The sequence below is a fragment of the Ailuropoda melanoleuca genome, chromosome 5 (assembly GCF_002007445.2).
Source record: "Ailuropoda melanoleuca isolate Jingjing chromosome 5, ASM200744v2, whole genome shotgun sequence".
Classification (NCBI taxonomy): Eukaryota; Metazoa; Chordata; class Mammalia; order Carnivora; family Ursidae; genus Ailuropoda; species Ailuropoda melanoleuca.
The window spans coordinates 2493362-2519635 of NC_048222.1; the positions used below are offsets into that span (position 1 = coordinate 2493362).

Consider the following 26274-nt stretch of genomic DNA (forward strand, 5'->3'; position numbering starts at 1 on the left):
CACACTTTACAAAAGACTGTAGGCGCTTAGTTGTGAACTGTACGTGGGTAGGTTTTCTGACCTGGAAGCTGCTGGTGTAACAAGCAAATAGATTTCTTGGTCTGTTTGCCAAGTTCGCTTTGCTCACACCATATAATATGTTTGAGAAATAAGAGTAGGTAAGGTCTCACTGGGGTGGTTGTATGACTATCTTTCAGTTCCAAATACCTAACTGAATTAGTTTATGCATTTCAGTTAGACTTGAGATCTAGGGGCAGCAGTTCAGAGAAGGGAGTCCTTTGAACAGAAAGTGGCTCCACTAATCCTGTGTCCTCAGGGAGGTCCTTACACGGGCCCGAGGGCCATAAGGAATATGGCTTGCTTTTCTGTAAAAAATTTTCAAAGTATTTTGTATCAGATGACAGTGAAAGTCTGGAGCAGTGGACAGAGTTTATAGACCTTGAGACTTACAGACCTTAAGACGGTCTAGTATTGGAGCATTAGTCACAGCCGTTTTACTTCCTCTTTACATTGGCTGTGGTGTGTGAAAAAACTCATGGATCCGGCTAGCTGCCCATAAGCTGCTGCTGTTTGAGGCCCAAAGCCCAGAGTTTCTTGGTCTGATTTCATCTGAACATTTATTGTGGTTTCTAAACTGGGCTGTTTATTGAGAACAGGTTGATGGGAGTGTGGAGATCTTGCCGTGCCAGCTGGTTCACACTGAAACCCGATAAGTGGCTAACTGGCAAACAAGTGACATTAACTGAATTAACTCTTTTGCATTTAACTTACAAGTTCTAATAAGGTCATTTGTTTTTTATATTGTGATTAGACCATTAAATTGCGTTTGTGCCTTATATCACTGGACTCGAATACCGTGATGTTCTAAATCGGGTCAAATGGTTTTTATCAAAATAGGATGCCCAGTATTCACGGCAGAAGACATTGGGTACAAGATCTAATCTGTCATAATCGTCTGGACTCTTCTGAGAGAGCCCACAAGCATTTTTTAAAAATCACTGAAAAAGGCCATGGAAATTGACAAAAAAGAAGGGATCAAATTATTATGACTACTTCCCAGAAACCTGTGGTTCAGCTAGAATCCTGTTGGACTGTTGATTTCTATTTTCTTCCCTTTTAAAGAAGATTTAATGTATATACATCTTCTTTACAAAAAACAAAAATTAAAACAAACTGTAATACCATTTGATTGAATATGTATAGTAAAAATTCGTAGTAAAGAAGTGTCACATGCCCCTGCAGAATCCCAGAATGCTTTAGCTGGGAGTCCTCGAAGGAGCTAATAGATGGGACATCTGTGCCACATTGTATGGGAAGGGGGAATCATCTCTAGTCAGGGGTCCCAGCTGCCCTGATAAGGCCTTATGAAACAGCATGTCTCTGCATAGCTCCAAATACTTATCAACTCTAGAGTGGAAAAGTATTGTTTTTCTGGCTGGTTCTTTCCTTTAGTAGCATGTATTTAGGATTCATCCATTTTTGTTATGTGGACTACTATCTTTTTATCACCGAATAATTCTGTTGTACGGATAGACCACAATTGGTCTATCCATTTACGTATTTCAGGGGTTCTTGTTTGCTTCCATTTTTTAGCCGTTGTAAGTAAGGTTGTTATAAGCATTTTTGCGCAGGTTTTATGTTGAAACAACTTTTCAAACAATTGGGTAAATATCACGAGGAGTACAATTGCTGGGTTGTATGTTTCGCTTTATAAGGAGCTGCTAAACTGTCTTCCACAGTGGCTGTGCCATTCAGCATTCTCACAAGCAGTGAATGAATGAGAATTCTTGTTCCATACCCTTGTCAGCATTTGGTAATGTCATGTTTTAGATTTTAGCCGTTCTAATAGTAGGTGTGTAAATAGCTCATTGTTTTAATTTACGTTTCCCTAATAACAGTTACATTGAGAATCTTTTGATATGCTTATTTGCCATCTGTAGATCTTTTTGGTGAGATATCTGTGTAGATCTTTTGCCTATTCTTTAATTGGGCTTATTTTCTTACTGATGAGTTTCAAGCATTTTTTAAAATGTATTCTGACTACAAGTCCTTTATCATATACATGATTTGCAAATATTTTCTCCACCTGTGGTCTGTCTTTTCATTCTCTTGCCAGTGTCTTTAGCAGAGCATAGGTCTTTAATTTCAAAAATGTCCAATTTCTATATAATGCAAGCCACAAACATTGGCCACATATGTCACTTTAAACTTTCCAGTAGCCACATTTAAAGTAGAAAAAAGAAATTGGTGAAATTAATTTTAATCAAATATTTTGTTTAATGCAATATATCAAACTTTATAATTTCAACATGTAATAAAGATAAAATTATAATAATTTGATTTTTAAAAGTTAGGTCTTTGAAATCCAATGTGTATTTCACACTTACAGTGTGTCTTTGTTCAGACTTGCAACATTTCAAGTGCCCAATAACCACATATGGCTAGCGGCTACCATACTGGACACTATAGCGCTAAATCTACTCTAGGTAGCCTCAACCACACCCCTTGCTTTAAATACCTATGGCAGACTCACAAATTTATATCTGCAGTGTAGGGGTCCCCATGAATTCCAAACCAGTAAATTCAACTGCTTTCTCATCACCATTCTGACATTGTGCAGCCACCTCAAAATTCGCTCCACAAGGGTTTGCAGTCCCTCTTGATGGTTCGCAGTCTTTCTATCTCCATGTTCTGTTGTATCCATGGTGCCATCCCGTTCACATGGAAGAGCAATGCCTGCCTGCTGGAGCAGTAGGGTGAGGACTTAAGTTGGTCTGGCTCGTTCTGGCCCCGTTCCCCGGAAGGGTTTCCCTTGCCCCGCAAACCTCACGGTCCCATCTGAGATGAGACTGGGAAGCTTCTCCTTTGACAGTTGCACCAGCAGAGGTCTTTCTCCTGTTTTGGGTTCAGAGGCATTACGATAGCTTGAGGGCAATGACAGCATCTGGGTTTCCCAACAGGCGTAGGTGCTCTGTCCTTTTTCTAGCCCTCATCTTCCTGCCACTTGTTATGTTTTCTGTTCTGTGGCATAACAACATCACAACCTAGAATTAGAGATAGCGAATACCTGCCCTGCTTCCAGGGCAAATGCCAACGGGTAATCATTGCAGTGATGTCAGGGTGGAGTAAACATCTAGAAGTGCTTAGGGAGGGGAGCACCTGCAGGGTCTGCTCTCCCCAATTCCCAAAGCCAACCTCACTATATTTAAAGCAGAGCCCTAGCTGCGCTGTGGCCCTTTCCCCAGAAAATTCCATCATGCCAATCCTCTATTACTCAGTGATTGAGGTGCTGGCCACAGGCAGATAGCACCTTTCTTAAAACACACATTTTAAAAACCTGAAACAACAACAAGAAACCCTGTGTTTTAGCTGCTTTCCCACGCATTGTCTTGGACTAAAGCTTTCCTCTTATTTGTCTGACATTACGGAAGTCTTCAGAAGTTACAAACCCATTCCGACGTGCTTTGTGCCACCAAGCTCCCTAAAGCTGGGTTCTTGGTCCACATTTGGTCTGCAAGTCTGATCTAAGGAAAGACAGTTTGGGCAGCAGCTTTGCTTTTCTAATAACAAACATTTCCAAGTTCCTAGTGGAGAATGAAGAAATTCGTATCTCTCGGCAAGTCTTACATATTAATGAGAGTTCAGAATATTTACAGAACCTGTGGGAATAAGGGGAAGCATGGCTTAGAGGAAAAAAGATAGTTTAAATGCTTACATTACTAAGAAAGCATAAATACAGGCAGTTCTTGAGGTAGTGTAAAACCTAAAAAATGATGATGCAAAGCAATGTTAATAATCAATGGGAAAAATCATCATTACTCCATAATTTTTAAACATTTTTATCCAGACATTTAAAAACTCCCTTAACCGTCTATTATAATTATAGAGGGAAGTGGAAAAAAATACTTAGGACATTGTAATTTGAAATATTAACACCATTAAAGAATTAAAGTCTCATTTCTTTTTTATGAACTTACTGCAAGTAGTTGAACACGCTCGCCTTCCGATACAGGGAGCGTCTTTTCTATACCTTGGCGAATTGTGATGGCTCTTTCTAAATTCGGATCAGCTTCCATCATTTTATTCTTTGTATTTTCAATGTTGTGAAATATCTTTGAGAAATCCTGTAGCACAAAGCGTTTTGCCAGGGTCACTTTCCCTGGAACATCTTCATCCTTTTTGACACAAACACTTTCTGATTTATGTCAGCGGGTTCACTGTCACTGAGTTCCTCTGGTCGTACAGCTAGTCTCTCGATAGTGACAGCACCAGCAGTCTCACTGCCAGCTGTTTCTTCTGGAACTCCTTTTATATTCAACTTGAATTCCACTTTCAGGATTATTCTTTTTTATTTTTTTATTAGACTTTCATCTTGATGGCCACATCCCACTTTTGCTGATCAGTTCTTGTCATGTACATTTATCACTGGGAGACAAAGCGGCAACTAAAAGTACATGCTTCCTGTTTGTGCGTAAACTGAGTAACACATGCAGTGTCCAGAAACCAGAACATTTTAAAATAAGTGACGTGGGGCACCTGGGTGCCTCCATTGGTGAAGCATCTGCCTTCAGCGCCGGTCGTGATCCCAGAGTCCTAGGATCAAGCCCCATATCAGGCTCCTTGCTCAGCGGGCTGTCTGCTTCTCCCTCTGCCTGCCACTCCCCCTGCTTGTGCTGTCTCTCTGACAAATAAATAAAATCTTTTAAATAATAAATAAATACAATAAGTGAGGTGATAGGTCATGATAGAACACGATGTGCATTTGTTATTTGTGCAGTGACTTGTGAACTGAAGACCCAGCACTGAAGTTTGTAATTTATGCAACTACTCACTACTGAAATTTGTACTGTGTCGTTGGACAATTGGTGTAATTTAACGGAACTGTCGCAACTGAAATTCATTTATATCAAAACCATGCAGTGTGAGAATTGTCTCTATGAAGTAAGCACCCCACTAAAGAAGCTAGGAAAAACAAAAATAAAGTGAGTCAGTAGAAGGCCTAAGGTTAAAAAAATGAAAAACCTGGAAAAAAAATACTTAGGAAAAAGAGAAATGGCAAAACTGTTTTTAAATTTTCCAGTACAGTAAAACTGTAAGAAACGCAGAAGTAAAGAAATAGCAAATAAATACATTTTAAAAAATTAAAAGATTAGCCTGTAACTGATAGGGTTTGTGAAAAGTGAGAAAGTACAAACACAAAATTAGGGATAATAAAGGACTTGTAGTTACAAACACAGTGGAGATAAAATCATTAGAGACCAGTTTGCTTATCTCTAAGAGGATATCTTTAAATGATTTTCTTGTAAAATATAATTTACCAAAATGTATTACAAATTATTAGCAAATCTAAGCAGAACAGTTTCATAAAAGAATAGGGAAAATGGGCAAAGAACTGTCAACTGAAAAAGAGACACCAAGTACCAATTGTTTTAAAAGAGGAATTTCATCAAAGTTTTCAAGACAAGAGAATTCCAATGTGTTCAGTTTCAGAATATTAAAAAGACAGTTATTTTCTAGGGGTGCCAGGGCGGCTCAGTCCATCAACATCTGACTCTTGGTTTCAGTTCAGGTCATGATCTCAGGGTTATGGGATCGATCGAGCTCCACGCTCAGCAGGGAGTCTGCTTGGTATGCTCTCTCTCCCTCTGCCCCTTCCCCCCGCCAGCTCATATGTGCCTGCGCACATGGGCATGCTCTCTCTCTCTAAAATAAATAAATACATCTTTAAAAGAATAAAAATATCATTATCTTCCATATTATTTTCATGAATTGAATAAAAATTTATACCAAAAGTGGAACACGATTACACACAAAAAAGGAAAATAGAGATTATCTAACTTATAATATTGAAGCATAAATTGTAAATGATATATTGGTAACCGGAATTCAGCAGAACATTAAGTGAACAAGATGCCCAAGGAGAGTTTTATGCAGAAATGTAAGGATAATGCAGTTTTAGGAAGTTTATTAAAATAACTCATCATAGGGGCGCCTGGGTGGCACAGCGGTTAAGCGTCTGCCTTCGGCTCAGGGTGTGATCCCGGCGTTATGGGATCGAGCCCCACATCAGGCTCCTCCGCTATGAGCCTGCTTCTTCCTCTCCCACTCCCCCTGCTTGTGTTCCCTCTCTCGCTGGCTGTCTCTATCTCTGTCGAATAAATAAATAAAGTCTTTAAAAAAAAATAACTCATCATAATACGTCTAAAGAGGAAAGGTTTATGATCAATCCCCAGTGATGCTGAAAAGGCATTTTCTAAAACTCAATATCCATTCTTAACTTATGACTCTCAATAAAGTAGACATAGAAGAATTCTTTCTCATTATTATGAAATATATCTAATGAGAAATAGTCCAGAAGATTCTTCAGCAAAGTGACAAAAAAACAAGAATGCCTACTCTCTTCATTTCTATTTAACATCATTATGAAGGCTATGAGCCATTGAAATCAGACAGGAGAAAGAAATTAGAAGCAAACTAATTAAAAGGTGGCAGTAAAATGTTTATTTTCAGATATTATCACAAAAATGTAAAACCCAACAGAATTTACCAGAAAGCCAACAAGAATATAGGTCAGTTCAGCAAGGTATAATAGGATATGAAAATGATGCATGGATATCAATACTTCCATACAGAACAATTAAATGCTAGATTTGAATAGGGAAATACACCATTTACAATAAGAACAAAACCAGAATCCCTAGTAGTATATTTAATAAAAAATATGCCAAATTTATATGAAAGAAACTCATTTGTCCATACCAGTCACGTGGTCCGATTCCCTAGGTGAATGGCTCAAGCAGAGCTTGTGACAAGACTCAGGTTTAGAAAAGGGACAAGGTGGGGCACCTGGGTGGCTCAGTCAAGCATCTGACTCTTGATTTCAGCTCAGGTCTTGATCACAGGGTCATGAGATGGGGGCCCACATTGGTTCCATGCTGGGCTGTGAGTCTGACATTCTCTCTACCTCTCCCTCTGCACCCCTCCCTGCCCCGCCCCCCAGTCTCTCTCTCTCAAGAAAAAAGAAGGAAAAGGATAAGGAAGTCCTCAGGGAAGGCTTTTCTTGCTCTGTCAGAGGCCCGGTGAAATACACTGTCTCTTCCTGCCTTTACTTCCTCCCATCTGCATGAACACTTGGACCTGTGGCCCGCATGAGGGTAAAGTCAGGGTGTGGAGAAGAGCTGAAGCAATCAGGGCAATGGAACCAGGATTCTGGTCATCTCACTCCTGGAATTTCTCTGCCTTTGGGCATCCTGATTAGTGGGTATTACTTATTGTGTCAACTCATTCATTTGGTACTTCCTGTTACTTGCAGCCAAAACATAATCTGAGGTAAAAGCTGTGTCAGGCTTGGCACTATCAGGTGGTACTAAAGTTTATTTAATGCAAAGAAAACATATATACATCTCTAAACCATAAAAAAATTAAGTCAAGTTGAGGATTCCAGTTAAATCACAGGTTGACTGGAAGTAATTTGATCTGTTTGTTTTAAGGTCATTGAATTCAATCATGCATGGATTTTAATACTTGGTCTCTTCTAGTACCACTTAATGATCAATCCTACAACAGAACAAGTGATCATAAGGTGTAGAAAAGCAATGTAAAAAGGAGGAGATTCAGTTAAAGTTACCGTCTACCAGTTGGTTGTGGTTAGCCAGGTTAGTTAGTTCCACTACGGAGTATCTCACATGGTAACATTTACACGTTCCAATGTCAACATGCCCTCTACCAATAACAGCCTAAAACATCTAACAGAGAAGCCTAACTCCAACCAAGAGACTCGGCACCTTCAACTCTGCAGCTTGAGGGCAGCTAGGTTAGGCTGTAGGACCAATTCTTTCATGCACAGCAGTAAACAGGAAACAAACCACTAACATTTTCCAGGCCACTTTTTCCTAGGGTCCCAAGAGCTTTCCACAGCTTCAGGCTGTACTCAGGACTGCCGTGAATACTAGTAGCCCTAGAATAAAATGTGAATCTTGGCACCACTGGAAACAGTACTTACGGCCAGGTCCTAAGCTGACTGAGCAACTTGCACTGTTATAGAGCTAGCACCTATTTTTACCAGTTTTACAAACAGATTTTTGAATTCGGAGCTTGCCCCAATGTAGGGACCAAGCCCTATCAGCAGAGCCACAGCCCTTCTCCAGGAAATGTAAGTGGCTCTGAAAAGAGCCTTTGGGTTAAATTTAGGTTTAGACGCTTACTTGGGCAAGTTTACTTGGAGCTGGTGTATTTGGTGACGGCCTTGGTGCCCTCGGACACGGCGTGCTTGGCCAGCTCCCCGGGCAGCAGCAGGCGCACGGCCGTCTGGATCTCTCTGGACGTGATGGTCGAGCGCTTGTTGTAATGCGCCAGGCGCGACGCCTCGCCTGCGATGCGTTCGAAGATGTCACTGACAAAAGAATTCATGATGCTCATGGCCTTGGACGAGATGCCGGTGTCGGGATGCACCTGCTTCAGCACCTTGTAGATGTAAATAGAGTAGCTCTCCTTGCGGCATCTCTTACGCTTCTTCCCTTCTTTCTTCTGGGTTTTGGTTACAGCTTTTTTGAAGCCTTTCTTGGAAATGGTAGTGCCCTTTGAAGTCAGCTCCGGCATGATGAGTGTACAGCTCTGTAGCGTTACAGCTCTCCAGTTACAGCTCTAACCGCTCCAAGCCGCACCAAGTAAGCGAAGAGCACTGAACGTTAACGAGAGCAGTATTTATACGCACAGTTCTGAAGTGACGTGTTGAGCAGACAGGGTCTGATTGGTTCGTAGGTAGTGGCGTGAATGTAAATGAGGTGATTCTGGTGAGGCTTTCTGATTGGCTAGATGGCCATCAGCCAATCAAATAACAAATCACAGCCTACTGTCAGGCTATAAATAGGCCCCGTAGTTTTTTTTTTTAGTTGCTGTAGTTTCCTGCGGTGCGTCCAGCTATGTTTGTGCGCGGGAAACAGGGTGGCAAAGCACGCGCTAAGGCTAAGTCCAGTTCATCTAGAGCCGGCTTGCAGTTCCCGGTGGGCCGAATCCACCGTCTGCTCCGCAAGGGCAATTATGCGGAGCGCTTTGGGGCTGGTGCACCGGTGTACCTGGCGGCCGTGCTGGAGTACCTCACAGCCGAGATTCTAGAGCTGGCGGGCAACGCTTCTCGTGCCAACGAGAAGACGCGCATCATCCCCCGCCATTTACAGTTGGCCATCCGCAAAGACGAGGAACTGAACAAGCTTCTGGGCGGTGTCACCATCGCACAGGGCGGCGTCCTGCCCAACATCCAGGCCATGCTGCTACCCAAAAAGACCGAGTCACCACCACAAAGTCCAGGGCAAGTAATTCCCAAGTCATGAATCCCGATGAGTGACAATGTTCGGGGAAGAAAAACCAAAAGCTCTTTTCAGAGCCACTCAAATGATCAGGGAAGACTGTGCATATGCTGCCATGTATGTGGGATGCTTACGCGTATATATAGGTACACATGCCCTGAATCTTAGTAAAAATCCCAGCGCTCCAAAATGACCTTTGGTTCTACTAACGGGTTCTTTTGAGTTGTAAAGCTGTTGAGGCTCAACAAGCTTCCCTGGTAAGTGGTCAGCAAGGATCTGAAGGTTTTTTTGAGAGTGCAGTGGGAGGGGCAGAGAGCAGGAGGGAGAATCTGAAGCAGTCTCTACGTTAAGTGGAGATCCCGCTGTAGACTTTGATCTCATGAGCCGAATCATGACCGGAGTGGAAATCGAGCCCTTCACCTAACCCACTGCCATCCCAGCACCCCAGCCAGCAAAAAGTTTAGTCACATACTGAAGCTATCGGGAGGAGGAGCTATAATTAGTCTGTCATTACAACCACCACTCAGTTTGTGAGCTAATGTAAACCGGTGACTTTTTTATTTTAGAGAGACATGCATGTGAGAGTGGGGGGGAGGGGCAGAGAGGGAGAGAATCCCAAGCAAGATTCACACTCAGTTTGAGCCCCTCCTGGGCTTGATCTCCAGACCCTGAGATCACGACCTGAGCAGAAATCAAATCTCTCGCTTAACCCATTGAGCCATCCAGGTGCCCCTAAACCGGCAACTTTAACGCTAATATTTTAGTGAGTTAAGGACTATACTTAAGTGGTGATTGGATAAAAACAAACAGGAGGGGGTGCCTGGCTGGCTCAGTGGGCAGAGCATGTGACTCACTGGAGGTTGTGAGTTCCAGCCCCATGCTGGGTGTAGAGCTTACTTAAAATCTTTAAAAAAATGAAGAAGAACGAACAGGAGAGGTATAATATAGCTTCCAGTTTAACTGGTGGCAGTCCTACAGCACATCAATCCAGCAAGGATGCATGGTTTTCTTAAAGTATCTTCTGAAAAGGAATTTCCTTTCAAACATGCTAGCATCATTTGGTATCCTGAAATCTTTAGACATATATTAGTAAACCAAAAGTTAGCAAGTTAATCTTAAAATTTAGGGCATATGTGAATATTTGATGTGTGTGGTTTTATACACATGCTTAATAGAAAGGACTAGATGGGGCGCCTGAGTGGCTCAGCCATTAAGTGTTTGCCTTTGGCCCAGGTCATGGTCCCAGAGTCCTGGGATCGAGACCCGCATTGGGCTCCCTGCTTGGTGGGAAGCCTGCTTCTCCCTCTCACACTCCCCTTGCTTGTGTTCCCTCTCTCGATGTCTCTCTCTGTCAAATAAATAAATAAAATCTTAAAAAAAAATAGGACTAGAATCGTTTCTTAAAATAGAGAACAACTATCTCAAAACCAAGCTTGGTGTATCATGTGTAATGGAGAGATACTAGTGTCAGTTTCATAAGAGGCAGGAATATGACAAGAATGTCTATCATAATTATTTGAAATTTTCAAATTTTGGCCAAGCTTTTCAAAAATTTTAGCTACAAAAAACACAGAACAGTTTCAGTTGATTTGTTTGTACTGTGAACACCAAGAAAAATTGGAAAACGAACATTTAGTTAGACTTTTAAATGCAAAATTACAAAATATTCAGTAGTCCACCTTGTCTAAAAGAAAAAAAGAATCTCTATGGTTTTAAAAAAAAAAAGCCATTCCACACACTTGAGATCTACACATAGAATATGTATAGAAGCAGATATGAAGAAGAATATAAAGTTCTGTAAGGGTTAAAAGATGAGAATAAAGTACATAATATGTCGATTAGGGAAAATTGGGTTATGAAAGAGTTAACCATCTCTTGAATTAATGTACATAAATATCAATGAAGGCATGCAATTTGAGGGGGCCCAAAAGGCAGGAAAAATTTTGAAGACTGAAAAATTGCACAGATATACTGAACAAAATTAAATAATGCTTCAAACAGAGCAATTAAATTTTTTGATGTGAAATTTTAAAATCAAGGAAGAATAATGGTATAAATGAGGGCTATGTGAAAAATGTAAACAGAAAAATTCTAAATAATTTATATAGATATACCTCCATCAAGCAGGTAGTTTAAGTCCCCAGCCTTGCCAAGGCAGGGGAGAAAGGAAGTGACTTCATAGTAGAGAAATCTAGCAAACACTTTCTCAGCCAGGTGGTCAGTGTTCACAGCATCGGTGATAAGCCCTGTCGATAGCACGTGCCTTTAATATGATATGTTGAGAAAGGTATTCCATTTCTTTGGTCTTCCTCCCAACAATCCCATAATTCCAATTGAACCATGAGAAAAAAATCAGACAAATCCAAGTTGAGGAACATTTTACAAAATAGTTGACAATAAATCCTCAAAATTGTGAAAGTCATCAAAAACGAGGAAATTCTGACAAACTGTCAGCCCAGAGGTGGCTAAGCAGACAGGACCACTAAATGTCATATATTTTGGGTTGGATCCTAGAACAGGAAAAAAAAACCAAAACAAAACATTAGGTAAAACCTATTGAAATAACAAAGTTTAGAGTTCAATTCACTGCGATGTGCCAATGTTAGCTCCTTTTTTGTGAGAAATGCACAAATATTGACAATAGGAGAAACTGGGTGAGGAGTATGCAGGAACTCTATCTTAACAACTTTAACAACTTTGCTGTAAATCTAAAATTATTCCGAGTTAGAAAACTTACTGAAAAGAACAGGACATTAAACTCAAACTTACTAAAACAAAAACAAAATGAGAGAAGAGTTCTAAATCTAAAAACAGATGAAATAAAACTCTTAACATGACAATATAATTGGCTCTGAAAAGAGTCCCCAGTTTTGGAGGCTCATGTCCTCCTAAAAAACTCATTTGAGGGGCACCTGGGTGGCTCAGTTGGTTTAGTACCTGCCTCTTGATTTTGGCTCAGGTCATCATCTCAGGGTGGTGAGATCGAGCCCCTTGTCGGGCTCTGTGCTGGGCGTGGAGCCCGCTTAAGATTCTCTCTCTCCCTCTGCCTCTGCCTCTACCCCCATCGTCCCTCCCCCTGCACCAACTGAGCTTTCTCTCTCTAAAAAAACCCCTCATTTGTAGCTTGGGTACTTGGTGACAGGAAATAGTGTTCTTGGCATCAGCACGCAGTAGCCATCTGGAATTCCCTGTACACAATAGTCAAGAGCCCATTGTGATGAATGTGCCAGGCAAGTAGACTTGTGAGGTGCTCTAAAGTCACTAACAAGTTCTTCAGTCATAGGGTTTCTGTAGAGATGCCAGTTTTGGGGTGAACCTTCTTCAAGACCTACTTTGTGATACATGTAATAGGGGTGTCTGTAACATCTCTGGCATTTCCTGCCATTCTTCTGGTATCGATGATGGTTTCCTGGAGCCTTTCTTGGACCTGATGGGCAACTTAGAGAAAGACTTGGAAATAAAAGACACAGTGCTTGAGGAAAAGAGAGTATCAGGTCGTGAAGCCACGGGCTTATTACTATACCATGTATTCAGCTGAGGTATTGGGTAAACTCAATTTCTGATGGGAAAAAGAATCAAGATGCAAATGAATGTAAATGAGATACGTCAGGTCTGCTCTGATTGGATTGTACTCTTAGTTGCATCGACCACTCAGAAAGCAGAAGATTGTCACCTGGGGCCAGGGTCAAGAGCAGTTTGAAGAGGGGCCCCACATGGCTGCTTAATTTTGCAGATTTCGGCCTCAGCCTCTTGGAGAGAGACCAACTTCCTTTTCCAAGGTCCACATTCCCAGAGGAAGGGAGCTGGCCCAGGTCGAGTCATATGTCCGCTCATTGTCCATCAGGATTAGACAGAGGGAGGACAGTGATCTTGGCAAACAGTGCGTCTGGGTGGACACATCAGTGTGTTAGGAGGACTGTCTACTTTCCAGTTTTTCCTGAAGTGGTACAGTAACTGCTTATCTTCGCCTGTGTGAAATAACCCTGTCCTGGCTCAGCAGGGGTTCCAGGCTAGCACCAGAGCAAGTGAAGGCGATACTTTGCTGTCAGCATTCTTAGCCTGAGTGAATTTCTGTTTTTTAAATAGTGAGATGAGGTATCATTTCGTGTTTGGTGGCTTTTTTTCTACGTCCCTCCAGAGTTGGGAACAAAATCCTAAGCGTTCTCTCTCCTGTTGTCTCTGCCACAGGGACTGGCCCGTACCTTCTGGAGTCACAGAGACAGCTAATGCAAATGGTAACCCTGCTTGGGAGATGCCCAGAGCTCTAACCAGCTTCACTGGTAGCTTTGCCTTCTTAAGGGCAGCTTGCTGCTCTCACCCCCACTCCTGTCTGTGCCCCCCACCTTTTTTTTTAACCAAGTGGTATAAGGGACAGAGGCAATGTGCCAAGTGGCGAATAAAAGTCCTCCCAAACCCCCAAATCCCTATAAAAGGCTTACACCCCTTTCACGTTCTCAGGGGTTGGATAGGTTTGTATCTTATCAGTCCCAGCTCCTGGGACAATGTGCGTCTTACCTTACTGTTTGACTCCCAGATATTCACGGTGGTGCCTGCGACTTGAGTTTTCTGCCCACCCTCTCCCTTGCAGATGCTCCGGCAAAGCTTGCAGGGTGTCCCGCGGTAGAGAAAGTCTTCACATTTGTCACCAGTGTAATGGGCCTATTGTACTGATGTGGGGAGGGAGAACAGGGACAGGTCTCTGTCTACTATCCCATTGATGTGAAGAGCAGAGGCAAAAAGGAAATGTAGGTAAAATTCAATGTCCTTACCTCTTGCAGCCCACGGACAAATACTTGAGGCAGGCAGACTATGACCTTCCTCCAGGAAACTCCTTTGCTAGAGGGGAAAACAACCTTAGCTTGACAACAGCTAGGCCTCCAGGAGCCTGGGAGTCTTCTTTAGCAGATGAAAGTCCTTTTGGAAACTTCCCTTTGTCTTTACCTCCTTCCACTCCAAAGTATATAATCAATCCCTCCTCACAACCCCAGGGCTACCCTTTCTGCCCAGGGGTCGTGTCCCAGTGCTGTAATGAAAAAACACCTTTTTCCGACGAAAACATCTCAAGAATTCTTTCTTGGCCGCCAGCTCTGAACCCCAGCATTTCCACATCACCATGACGTGTGCTGTGACTGTTCAGGTAGGCTTGGGGAAGCACCTGAAAGGCCCCTGTTGCCCCTCCCACACGAAGGGGACTTTGGCTAATGACTCATGTCCAGGGACGTACTGAAAAAGGTATTTGCTAAGTTCAGCACAGCGTAGTACACGACTAGAACCGTGGCCAAGGTACCTAAGATGGTGGCCATGTTGGGCACAGCCGCATGGATGGGGGGGCACCACCTTGTTCAATTCTCAGTAGTTCCCGTTTGGTTTTTTTCACTAGCTATCTGGGGCTGTTGACAGTGCTGTGGGCAGGGAGTACGATTGAGCTACTTAGCACCCTTCTCAGATAGTGCCTCCTGGTCCCTCAAGCCCCCCACCCCAAGCAATTTTATTGTTGAACAATTAATACTCTTCATGAGGGAGCCAGGCTTATGGGTTCCTAGTCAGTATTTTCCTTCCGCACTGGTTCCTAACCCAGAAGGAGAATTCAAAGATAGAGATTTTCTGTTTGACCATGCAGGTTATGAATCCCCTCTGTGCTCTCTATCAGATGGATAAAAACCTGGTGTCAGGTTGGATAAAAACCTGGTATTCTCCTGTGGGGTGGGGCAATTTTCTGTGTCCAAAGGACCTTCCAGAGCATGACTGTCTGCCCTCCCTAACCATCAGTGGCACTGAGAGGCCAGGAAACTTCCGAGGGTTTCAGAGGATTTTAGTACATTCAGCTCCAGTATCCACCAGAGCCGTCCCCCTTTATTTATTTCTGGGGACCAGTGAATAATGAGCTCAGCATGGGAACTCTGATCACCTCCAGCACCACAACCCCCCCAAGATGATTTTGACTTGCATCCTAAAGCCAGGGCATGGGAATCACTCACCCTGAATAGAACTGTATCCCTAAGGCCTCTGTTGGACCAGGCAGGGCACTAGGGGTGATGGGGGCTGACGCGGCAGGTCTGAACTATTGTTCAGGTTTTAAGGCTTCCGGAAGGCTGACGAACACAGCATTGGGTTGCCAGATTGTCTTGTCAGGTGAGGTCTGGCAGTAATGAAGTCAAACATTTACTTCCTGGTTATTATTTTTTTAACCAGATCCTTTATAGCTAATTGGAATAGCCTTTTGGCTTCTCAAGTTCCCCCTCTGTCTCCCGGTCTTTCCCACAGCCCATACTGATGTGGGAAACAAAGGCAGAAGAAAAATTATTAAATTTCCTTACTACCTACAGCCCACTGACAAGTCCTTGAAACAGGCAGAGTGACATTCCTCTAGGGACTCAACTGCCTCAATGTGGACACTTTGCTAAGGGCAAAAGGCAATCCTAGCCCAACTCCCCGGCCCCCAACCCCCACCCCAGGATCCTGTAAGTCTACTTTAACATATAAAAGTTCCTTTAGAAATTTCCTTTATCTCTTTCCCCCAAGATACGTGTTGGCAATCATCCCCAAGCTTATGACCCACCGATATACATCTGAAGGGTCTCGTGACTAAGGTTTTATTAGATGGTAATAAATGACCTTTTCCCAACAACAGCTAGCCCGCTCAAGGTCCTGGAAACCTTTCATCCAAAATTCCATAGAGACTTAAACTCTCCCCAAGCCCCTCCCAACTTGAAAGCATATAATGGGCCACTTCTCATGGCCCCAGTGGAGCTCTTCGTACCCACGGGTCCTGTCCCTGTGCTTTAATAAAATCACCTTTTTGCACCAAAGATGCCTCAAGAATTCTTTTTGGCTGTCAGCTTCAAATCCTAATGTCTTTCACATCACATACCTGTTCCCAGGTTAACAGTGGATTGTCCAACATCATAAATGTCCTGTTCCACAACTGGGCTCGGCACAGATATCAGCGTCCTGTACCAGGTGCTAGGGGCAGAATGGAAAATCTTGGCTTTCATTCTTTGCAGTGAATGTGGCCAGACCCTTTGAAGACTGGGGCCTAGATGGCCTGTCTCATTCCCAGCTCCCTGAGAATTTGCTGCACTTTCTCTATAGAGTTCCAAGGTCCTGCATGCCCCTCACTGAGCCAAACCTCCCTGTAGGCTGGAATAAGTCAGTCTAGTTGGGAGTGAGTGCTGTGACCCCACCACAGGGCAGGGTTGTGTGGTGCTGTTGCTCCGGTCTCTGCCTCCAGCCTCGTCAGAGAAATGCTCTGGCCCCCAGATCCCGCAGCCACACCAGCCATGTTGGGACCCTTGCCCTGGCCTTCTGCTGGAACTTGGCAGCTATGTCAAAAAGCTTAGGGGGAAAAAAGGGGAAGGGGGAGCACCTGGCTGGCTCAGTCGGTAGAGCATGCGACTCTTGATCTCAGTCGTGGGTTCAAGCCCCATGTTGGGTGTGGAGCCTACTTTAAAAAAAATAGCTCGGTGCGAGTATATTCTCTCATCATGACTGATGTGGAAATATTGGGGCTCAGAGCCGACGGCCAAGAAAGAATTCTTGAGATTTTCGGTGCAAAAAGGTGTTTTTTTAGTTGTAGCACAGAGACAGGGTCCTGGGGCAGAAAGAGCAGCACTGGGGGCCTGACTGGTGACTGATGATATACTTGGAGTTGGGGGAAGTAAAGACAAAGGGAAGTTTCCAAAGGGACTTTCATCTGCTAAAGAAGACTCCCAGGCTCCTGGAGGCCTTGCAATTGTCAAGCTAAGGTTGTTTTTCCCTCTAGCAAAGGAGTTTCCTGGAGGAAGGTCATACTCTGCCTGCCTCAAGTATTTGTCAATGGGCTGCGGGTTACTAGGACATTGAATTTTACCTCCATTTCCTTCTTGCCTTTGTTCTCTACATCAATGACCGCTTCCTGAACTGGAGGCTGTCCTGGGGCTGAGGTTGCTGTTGCTGTGCTTTCGTTTCCCTTTGTGTTAGGGCCCAAGGGCACAGGGCGTCCTGTCCTGCATTCACCACCCACCACCACACCTCCTCCTGTTCCCTCTCCTCACCTTCTCAGGGATTCCACCTCTTAGCATCCCAACCAAGCTTTGTCACAAGCGCTCTGACCTTAATCTGCAGCAGCTTGTGTCCTCTTTGTTTTGCACAAGGTCGTGCTAAGGCCTCCAACACTATTCTGCTCTCCCACCATGCCTTTCAGGCCTGAAGCCAGCAGAGTAGGGAACAACCGCATGTCCTTCTCTAACCTCAGCTCTTCCAACTTTCTAAGTCGAGCTACAGCGTATAGGTGGGTATCAGTGGCCATCAGACTGCCCACAGAGGAGGTCAGCCCACTGTGGCGGCCACTGGTTTCCCTTCTTTGCCCCCACAGGCAGTGCACACTTCTTCTAACAAATGAATTGGACCAGCTGGCATTTTCAGGGCCTCCCTGTACTCATGCACCCCAAGCATCTGTCCTTTGGGCCACTCCTCCCTGCAGGGCCAACCTGGGGTTTCCCCCTCTGATGCCTCTTTCCCAAGACTCATTTCTTTTGTCTCCTGGTTGGCTCACCAGTTGTTGGCTCACAAATTTGGGAGTTCCCTGAGTGAGAATCAAAACCAGCCCCTGTACTCGGAGGGCAAGGAGAGACCAAAGGCAGAGGCAGGGCCACTCTAGGCCGACAGGTGACAGCTTCAATAAGCAAAGGGACTTGGATTACAAGGCTTGTCTTGGGCGGCAGCAAGACCAGTAGATCTCCACACCCACCCACCGGAACCTTAGGCGTTTCTGTAGAATCCATGCCTGGGTTCAGTCTCGTGTATCCTTCTGACGGTCTCGACACGGTGCTCTGTCAAGGCTATCGATGCCCTCGAAGGGACTCCTAGTACAGGAACAGTGGGTGGGACATCTATTCCAAGGACAGGGGTGTGGGTAAAGAGCTGGCAATTGCCCCGGCCCCAGCTGGACGGTCAACCTACAACATCCTCTCAATACCTCCTCCAACAGTGTCTGTCAGCGGCTCCCCCTGGCTTTCAGGGCAAAGCTCCGACTGTGCAGCCCAGCTGAGAGAGGTAGCCCCTTTCTTACAACACTGTCCCATGCCGTGGCTTTATCCATATACCTCGGTTCCTTGGACCCCTTTTGCTTTAATTCACTTTTGTCTTTCTGGTTACATTTCCTCCCTGGATTGTCCTTCCTTCCTCTCTTCATTTAATTAGCTTTTATAAATCTTTCAAGATTATTCTCAGGCATTACATCATTTGTGAAGCTTTCCTTGACCATCCTTCATCGTAGGGCCATTTAGGTGTTCCTCTTTGGGAACCTTGTTGAACCCTGAATGAATCTCAATGATAGCATTTAATATGTTCCAGTAGAAGTCGCTAATTTTTTACTGTCTGTCTCTTTTACTTAACTATAGATTTTTTTTATGATGTCTTAATTGTTTACCATGTCACGGTGCCTGAAACATGAGAGACACCAATTAATGGCTGGTTGAATGCATTTATAAATAAATTTTTGTTCTGGGTTCCAGCTGCTTACTATTTAGTATTTTTTTTAAGTTTTTTTTATTTTTTAAAGATGTATCCATCCATTTTAGAGAGAGAGAGTGAATGAGTGAGTGGGGGGAGCGGCAGAGGGAGGGGGAGAGAATCCTCAAGCAGACTCCCTGCTAGCTCAGAGCCCGACTTGGAGCCGGATCCCAGGACCCCGAGATCATGACCTGAGCCAAAATCAAGAGTCGGATGCTCAACCGAATGAGCCACCCAGGTGCCCACTACTTAGTATTTTAATGACAAAAATAATAGCAACATAGAAAATTGAGGGGGAAGAGGGATCCGTGACTTCAGCCTTTTGAGAAATTTATTTTTATCTTTGTATGTTTTCTACTAGCCTTTATGAATACAGAATATTTTCTATTTCAATATTATAATTTTTTTTAAAAACATCATATTACTTGATTTTTTTCCTAATTCTTATTTTCACTAGGTACATAATAGTCCATCGAAAGACATTTATTGAGGGGTGCCTGGGTGGCTCGGTCATTTAAGCGTCTGCCTTTGGCTCAGGTCACGATCCTGGGGTTCCTGGGGTTCCTGGGGTGAAGCCCCACCTGGGCGCCGCCTGCTTCTCCCTCTCCCTCTGCCTCTCCCCTGGCTGCGCGCATTCTCTCTCACTCTCAAATAAATAAATAAAATCTTTTTAAAAAAAGACATTGATTGAGCACTTACTATCCACCACACACTCAGCGCTTTATGTTTGATATTGTTTAAGTTTCAAAATAATCCCGTAGGTGGAAACTATTATTATACCCATTGCACAGATGAAGAGACTCAATGTGTTTAAGGTCACAGAGCTCGCATGGGAACCAGCATTTCAACCAGACATTCTGAGTCCAAAGCCCACCTTAACCACTACTGTGCTGGAATGGATAATTTACCACACTTTGCTTAAATATACCGTCTTCCACTGTTGGCTGCTTAGGCCACTCTCCACATTTTCTTACAACAATCAGCGCTATAATGAGCAACCACATGCTTTTTCCTCCTTCTGGAGTATTTGCTCACACCGTTCCTAGGTATAGGATGAGTGGGTCAAAAAGTATGCAAGATTTTGATGGCTTTTTCTGCACATTGTTCAATTATTCTAACGTGGCTGCGTGAAAAAGCCACCAGCAAAGCACGACAGTATATCTGCTTTATTTTGCGCTCGCAGAACTTGGTGTTGTTTAAAGAAAGATTTGCTTCCTTGGTAAGGTAAAGCCCTTCTGCCTTATTATTTTGATTTGCATTTCTTTTTAGCAGAGTGAGACTGGACATTTTCATTCGTGCCTGTATACAGATGGACGCAGATGGAAGCATTGACAGGTGTATGTTTGTCTTGTCAGTTTGTCCCATCTTGTGAAATGTCACTTTGTGTCCTTTCAAAAGTTAAGGAATTTAGATTTGTTGTTTTCTAACCTTATAAAACTTGATGTGGTTTTGGAATATAGGTGAGGTTCAGTAGGGTGGAGTCCAGGGCCGACGACCAAGAAAGAATTCTCGAGACGTCTTTGGTGCAAAATGGTGGTTTATGAAAGCACAGGGACCGGACCCATGGGCAGAAAGAGCTGCTGCCCCGGGTTGTGAGAGGTGGCTGTTATATACCATGGGGTTGGGGGAGGTAAGGAAAAAGGGAGGTTGAGAAAGTACTTTCATATGTTAAAGAAGACTCACAGGATACTGGAGGCCTTGCCATTGTCAAGTTAAGGTTGTTTACCCCTCTAGTAAGACATTAGCATTAAGATGGTTGGGGGCTTCTGGGAAGAATGTCACCCACGTCCCACCCAAGAGTGAGGGGGGGTTGGGGTAAGGTTGCAGGATGTCAGCTTATGCTGTCTTCAGCCAGCCTTCTGTTCCCTCATCATTAACTTATGGTAGACCCTTCCCAGCATATTTGCAAAATTTGAATAAAACAATTTTACAGTGTCATCAATAAAAGCCAGTTGGATTTCGGAAACGGCCCCTTGAGGAAGAACGTATTCCTCATTAGTGTGAAATGTGGTCACACATGAGCTCCTTTAAAGTCTAATGTAATCTTAGCTGACGCCAGAGGGAGCCCAGCAGGCGTTCCAGGGGAAAATAGATCCAATTTTTAATACATCTCTGAAATGGCACCTTTGAAAACGTACAGTGAAATTTGAATATTGCAGTTAATAGTCCTGGGGAGAAAAATAGAAATCAGTGCTGAAAATATTCATCCAGACTCCAACCTTTCCATGAACTAGGGAAGATATAAAATAAGGATGGTGATTACAGGAACAATTGCAGAACACCCACAGATGGCTGTAGGTCTTTTTTCAACGGCTATTTCTGGCTCCCGGGAGCTGGGAAACAGACCGATCGCCTCTACTGTATCTAGCTTGAACCAGGTCCCTGACCTCTCTGTTCCTCTGTCTCCTCCCTCGCACACTGATACCTACCCCCCAGGGCCCAAATCCTAGTTCACTTCAACAAAGTGTCTGATCAGTTAGTAATTTTCTTTATCTGGTGCGGTGGTTCTTAACCAGGGTGACTCTGCCCCTCACGGAAAAGTTAGTAATGTCTGGGGATGTTCGTGGCCCATGGAAATGAGAAAAAGCCCTCGAGTCAGGCCTGGGTTTGAGTTCTGGCTGTGCCTCTTTCTGCCTGGGCGATGGGGAAGGTCCCGACATCTCAGCCCTGTGTTTGCTCAGCCAGGGCGTGGAAGGAAGAACCCCTCATGAGTGTGTGCGGCTCTTACAAGGTGTCGATTGTAATTCCCTCTCTTTTGCTGGTCAGGCTATGTCTGTGTCCTGCAGCCAAGCTCAGACTTTACGGCAGAGTTACTCTCGTTTGGCTTTAAGGGACCGGCTGGAGGCAGGTGGATTCATGCTACCGGTCACCCAGTGTGTGAGGATTCTGTGGTCAACACTTCGTGTCCACTGTTTAAGGTGCAAATGTGGAGAAGCATCTGAAAGGAGCCTTCGTGCCCAGGAGCCCACATCCTGCCTCCTCTCCTGCCTGTGCTCTGTCTTCAGCCACTAAGGAGCTTGGCTGTCAACACACCTCTCTTCGCAGCTTCAGGACGGGCCACTTTGGGCCCACATTTATCTAAACAGAGAACAGACGCCCCCACCGTGTATCTGAACTGTATGCATAAAACGTGTAGTTATGCGTCTCCCATCAGATCAGAAAGTTACTGGGGGGGTGCCTGGGTGGCACAGCAGTTAAGCGTCTGCCTTTGGCTCAGGGCGTGATCCCAGCATTCTGGGATCAAGCCCCACATCAGGCTCCTCTGCTATGAGCCTGCTTCTTCCTCTCCCACTCCCCCTGCTTGTGTTCCCTCTCTCGCTGGCTGTCTTTATCTCTGTAGAATAAATAAATAAAATCTTTAAAAAAAAAAAAAAGTTACTGGGAACTTTGAGTGACACAGTGAGGAAGCCCAGCGTGGCTAACTTTATGGCCGTCCTTCTGGGCAGTTTCTGAAAGAAATCGTGCCCAGTGGAAAATCATGTGTCACGGTGGGGGCCACGGCAAGGAGGCCGGTGGGTGGCCGTCAGGAAGGGGCAGCAGCAGCACGCCCTGGCTCCTGTGTGCAGGCGGGGAGGACAGACGGAGTCCGTGCCCTCCCACAGCCTCGGGGGACATGTGCCCTTGTGATGAGGTACAGGTGAGGTTCAGTGCGGTGGAGTTCGGAGCCAACAACCGAGAAAGAATTCTTGAGGCGTCTTTGGTGCAAAATGGTGGTTTATTAAAGCACGGGGACAGGACCCGTGGGCAGAAAGAGCTGCTGCCCTGGGGTTGTGAGGAATGGCCTATTTTATACCCTCAAGTGGGGAGAGGGCTAGGGATAGGGTAAGCCTCTAAGGAATTTTGGAAGCAAGGTTTCCAGGACCTTGGGGGAGTTAGCTATTGTTGGGAAAAGGTCGTTTATTACCGTCTAATAAAACCTGAATCACAAATCAGTCGAGCATAATCAAATCAGCATGTATCAGGAAATGATACAAAAACCCTTCAATTTCTAACTTCTAATACTTGAAAGAAAAGCCATTCCCCAAAGGCAAAATATGGTTTTGTGTGTAGAAGAAACGGTAGTNCCTGAGTCATGAGACCCTTCAGATGTATATCGGTGGGCCATATGCTTGGGATGATTGCCAACACGAGTCTTGGGGGGTTAGAGATAAAGGAAGTTTCCAAAGGAATTTTTATACGTTAAAGTAGACTTACCGGATCTTGGTGGAGGGGAGGGGCTCAGGCTAGGACTGCCTTTTGCCCTTAGCAATGTATTAACATAGAGGCAGCTGAGTTCCTAGAGGAATGTCACTGTGCCTGTCAAGGACTTGTCAGTGGGCTGTAGGTAGTAAGGACTGTTTCTTTGTCCTTTAGGGCAGCCAGGAGTGCCTGAGGAATATTGCATACATCCCATGGTGGGGGGGGGGGCGGTGTGCAGGGTGTCAGCTTCTGCTTTGTCCTCAGCTTGCCTTCCGTTCCCTCATCACTTGGATCTGGCCTGTTACTCCTACAGCAGGCCGGTCAGTGAAGGTTGCTTCTCAGAGAGGAAATATAGAAGCTTCTCGGGTAAATGTGTCTTTAAATGAGATTGGTGTAAAATCAGCATGGGCCTCTTGCTCGTTCTCCTAACTGACCTGCCACAGGTAAGACCCGTGTCCAGCAGCTGCCGAAGGACAGAGGGAAAAGCCGCTCTGACTTGCAGACGTCCGCTCCTGCGGTGTGTGGGGCCGGCCTCAGCTGAGTGAGCCAACAAAACAGGACAAAGCCTACTTTTCGCATTTGGCCCAGAAGCATCTGGAGGTGGAGGCCCACAGGAGCAGCCCTGGTACCTGTGTGTTCTCTGGGGTGGGCTTCTCTGCACCAGTGTGGAAACCCCTGGATGAGAGACAGAGGCAGTTGTCCTCCTAGCCTTGTGCCTACCTGTGAACATGCGTCGCTTCAAACCCCGAGAGTTTCCGGGTGTAGGCGCTGCTACCAAAGGCCCTTGTTCAAGCAGGAAACCCAGCCTCTCCCACCACCAGGGGGTATCTGTCCTGGTTCTGACCAGGAAAGACAGTACTGTTTCTGCCTAGCTCACCGAGCACAGCCTGTGGGGTTCATGGGACGGGGGCCGTGCTCACTGTGGTGTCAGCGGTCTGGCGATGGCCCCGCTGCTGTCCTGGCCATCCACTCCGCGCAGTTCTGGGGTTCGCAGGGGTGAGATGGTGGCAGAAAGGAGGAGGCAGACTTGGGGGATTATGGTTTAGTGAAGACCCCTTTTAAGTGGATCAGAATCCCCAGGGAGATGAGGGAGGTTTGAAGGACAGACGTCACCCCCTCCCCTACTCCTGGCCGCCAAGCCCACAGCCGGTTAACTGATGTCTAGTTGTGCCCTAAACCGGCGCTCCCCAGCATGGCAGGGGCTGGGTGCTGCGTAGAGGTGGAGTGAATTAAAGGAGGGTGCTCAAACTCACTTTTGGGGCCTGCTGCAGGGAGCAAGTGGGTGCGGGGGGCCCAGAGCTTGCCGAGAGATTCGGAGACAGAAATCACACACGAGGCCTTGGTATCTGGTCATCCGGCTGGATGCCTGAGACTCCTGTCTGCTAAAAGCACATTCATCCAACAAACCTTCCCACGAAGGGAAAAGCCTTAATTGGCAGCCGAGGTAAAATTTCAATAAAATGGAAGCTGTGAGGGCACCTGGGTGGCTCAGTCGGTGAAGTGTCCACCTTCGGCTCATGATCCCGGGGTCCTAGGACTGAGTCCCGCATCGGGCTCCCTGCTCAGCGGGGAGCTTGCTTCTCCCTCTCCTTCTGTGCTCTCTCTCGCAAATAAATAGAATCTTTAAAAAAAAAAAAATGGAAGCTGTAAGGGAAAGGAAGTTGTATTCATTTACTATTTCTTTCCTAATAAATTACCATAAACTGAGTGGTTTAGACAACATGAATTTACCGTCTCACAGTTGTGTGGATTCAGAAGACTGATCTGGGTCTCACACGGCTACAATCAACGTCTGGGGGAGGTTTGCCCTGTTATAAATAATCTGATAGCAAACATCTTTTCTCATAGACATCTGTTGTGTTTTCTCCCCTTAGAATAGATCCCTAGAAGTGAGACTTTTTTTCCCCCCAAGAAGTTATTTTTCTTTCATTTCATAAAATACCTCTTCTTATGGCATTAAAGTTGGGACAGTTTGATCCTTGTTACTGGGCTGACTTGCTACAATTGATGTAGGCCAATAATCTAAAACGGAATGGAGGCAGGAGACCAACCACATGTCCATGACAGTGGACGAGATCACCAGGAAAGCCGGTGGGCAAAGAGTGGACCCTACAAACACCAAGATTTAAGGGGCAAGCAAAGAATATTGAGACATAGGAGCGCCTGGGTGTCTCAGTTGGTTAAGCGGCTGCCTTTGGCTCAGGTTATAATCTCAGGTTTCTGGGATCGAGCCCCACGTTGGACTCCCTGCTCAGCGGGGAGTCTGCTCCTCCCTCTCCCTCTGACCTTCCCTGCTGCTTGTGCTCTTTCTCAAATGAATAAATAAAAAAAAATTTAAAAAAAAGAATATTGAGACATAGGAGAACCAAGAGATCTTGGTATTTTGAAAGTCAAAAAAATAGAGTTTCAGGAACAGGTAGTGATGAGGGGAGTTGTAGACAACAGAGGGCCCAGTGCGGCCGAGGCTGAAATGTACCTGTTGGGTCTATCAGATACATAGTTATTGTTGACCTTAGACTGTCTCTTCACAAGAGTAGTGGGCATAGAAGACTGCTTACAATGGGCTGAGGGATCCATGCGAGGTGAGGAGGGCAGAAAGCAGTTCCAGAATATTCTTCTGAGAGGTAAGAATGGGATGGGGGGAAGAGATGAAGCACAGTGACAAAGAGAAAGCCCAGGTTGGGAACACCAGTAGGAGCATCTGGGGGTTCATTTTTCTCTTAATGATAGTTATCCTGATTTTTGGATCTGGAAACTGTTTTCCTTGGCTAGAAGGATAAAGGTATGCGCGGAGATGGGAAGTTTCCACCCCCTGTCCATTGCTGGCAACTTCATCCGCTCATTGCCCCTTAGCTCCCTCTTCTTTGATCTCAACTCCACCTCTTCCCTTCATAAGAACTCAGAAAAACACCTAGATGGGATTTTCCAGCCTCATCTGATTGTGGGCTTTAGTTTGTTTTTACACATTTTTGTGTCTTCATAAAACTGATTTCCTAGTGACTTTTATAAGATCCTTTTTAGGCTTGAATTTGTCAGAGCTCCCTGTGCCTCCACATTTATTATTATTTATTATTATTATTATTATTAATATTATTATTATAGAAACCACTCTTCCCTTTCTTCTTCAGGATCATTTGTTCTTTTTATGTAACTACATACTTTTGTGCCAAACTCTTTAAGAGCTCTTGTAAGGTCTTTGGAGGCATTAAGTGCTGAAAAGATTATGAGAGAGCCTTCATTCCCTAAACCATATGTAATTCAGAACAAAAATAAGTGTTTTAGTAATAAAATTATGTAT

General features: G+C 44.7%; 2 protein-coding genes across 2 annotated transcripts; one reads left to right on the forward strand and one right to left on the reverse strand.

The window, feature by feature from the left end:
* Window positions 1-8211: 8211 nt before the first annotated feature.
* On the reverse strand, window positions 8212-8655 carry LOC100468404 (histone H2B type 1-A). Its single transcript, XM_019795911.2, has one exon. The coding sequence runs from the start codon at window positions 8596-8598 to the stop codon at window positions 8215-8217; it is 384 nt and encodes a 127-aa protein (XP_019651470.2). The 5' UTR covers window positions 8599-8655; the 3' UTR covers window positions 8212-8214.
* Window positions 8656-8921: 266 nt separating this feature from the next.
* LOC100482328 (histone H2A type 1-A) lies at window positions 8922-9633 on the forward strand. The gene is given in 2 exon segments (XM_011220444.3): window positions 8922-9286; window positions 9288-9633. Coding segments are annotated over 2 exon segments (393 nt in total). The 3' UTR covers window positions 9316-9633.
* Window positions 9634-26274: the final 16641 nt, after the last annotated feature.

Excerpts from the sequence above, each read along its gene's own strand:
- LOC100468404 (XM_019795911.2), bottom strand. The coding sequence starts at position 8,598 with ATGCCGGAGCTGACTTCAAAGGGCACTACCATTTCCAAGAAAGGCTTC.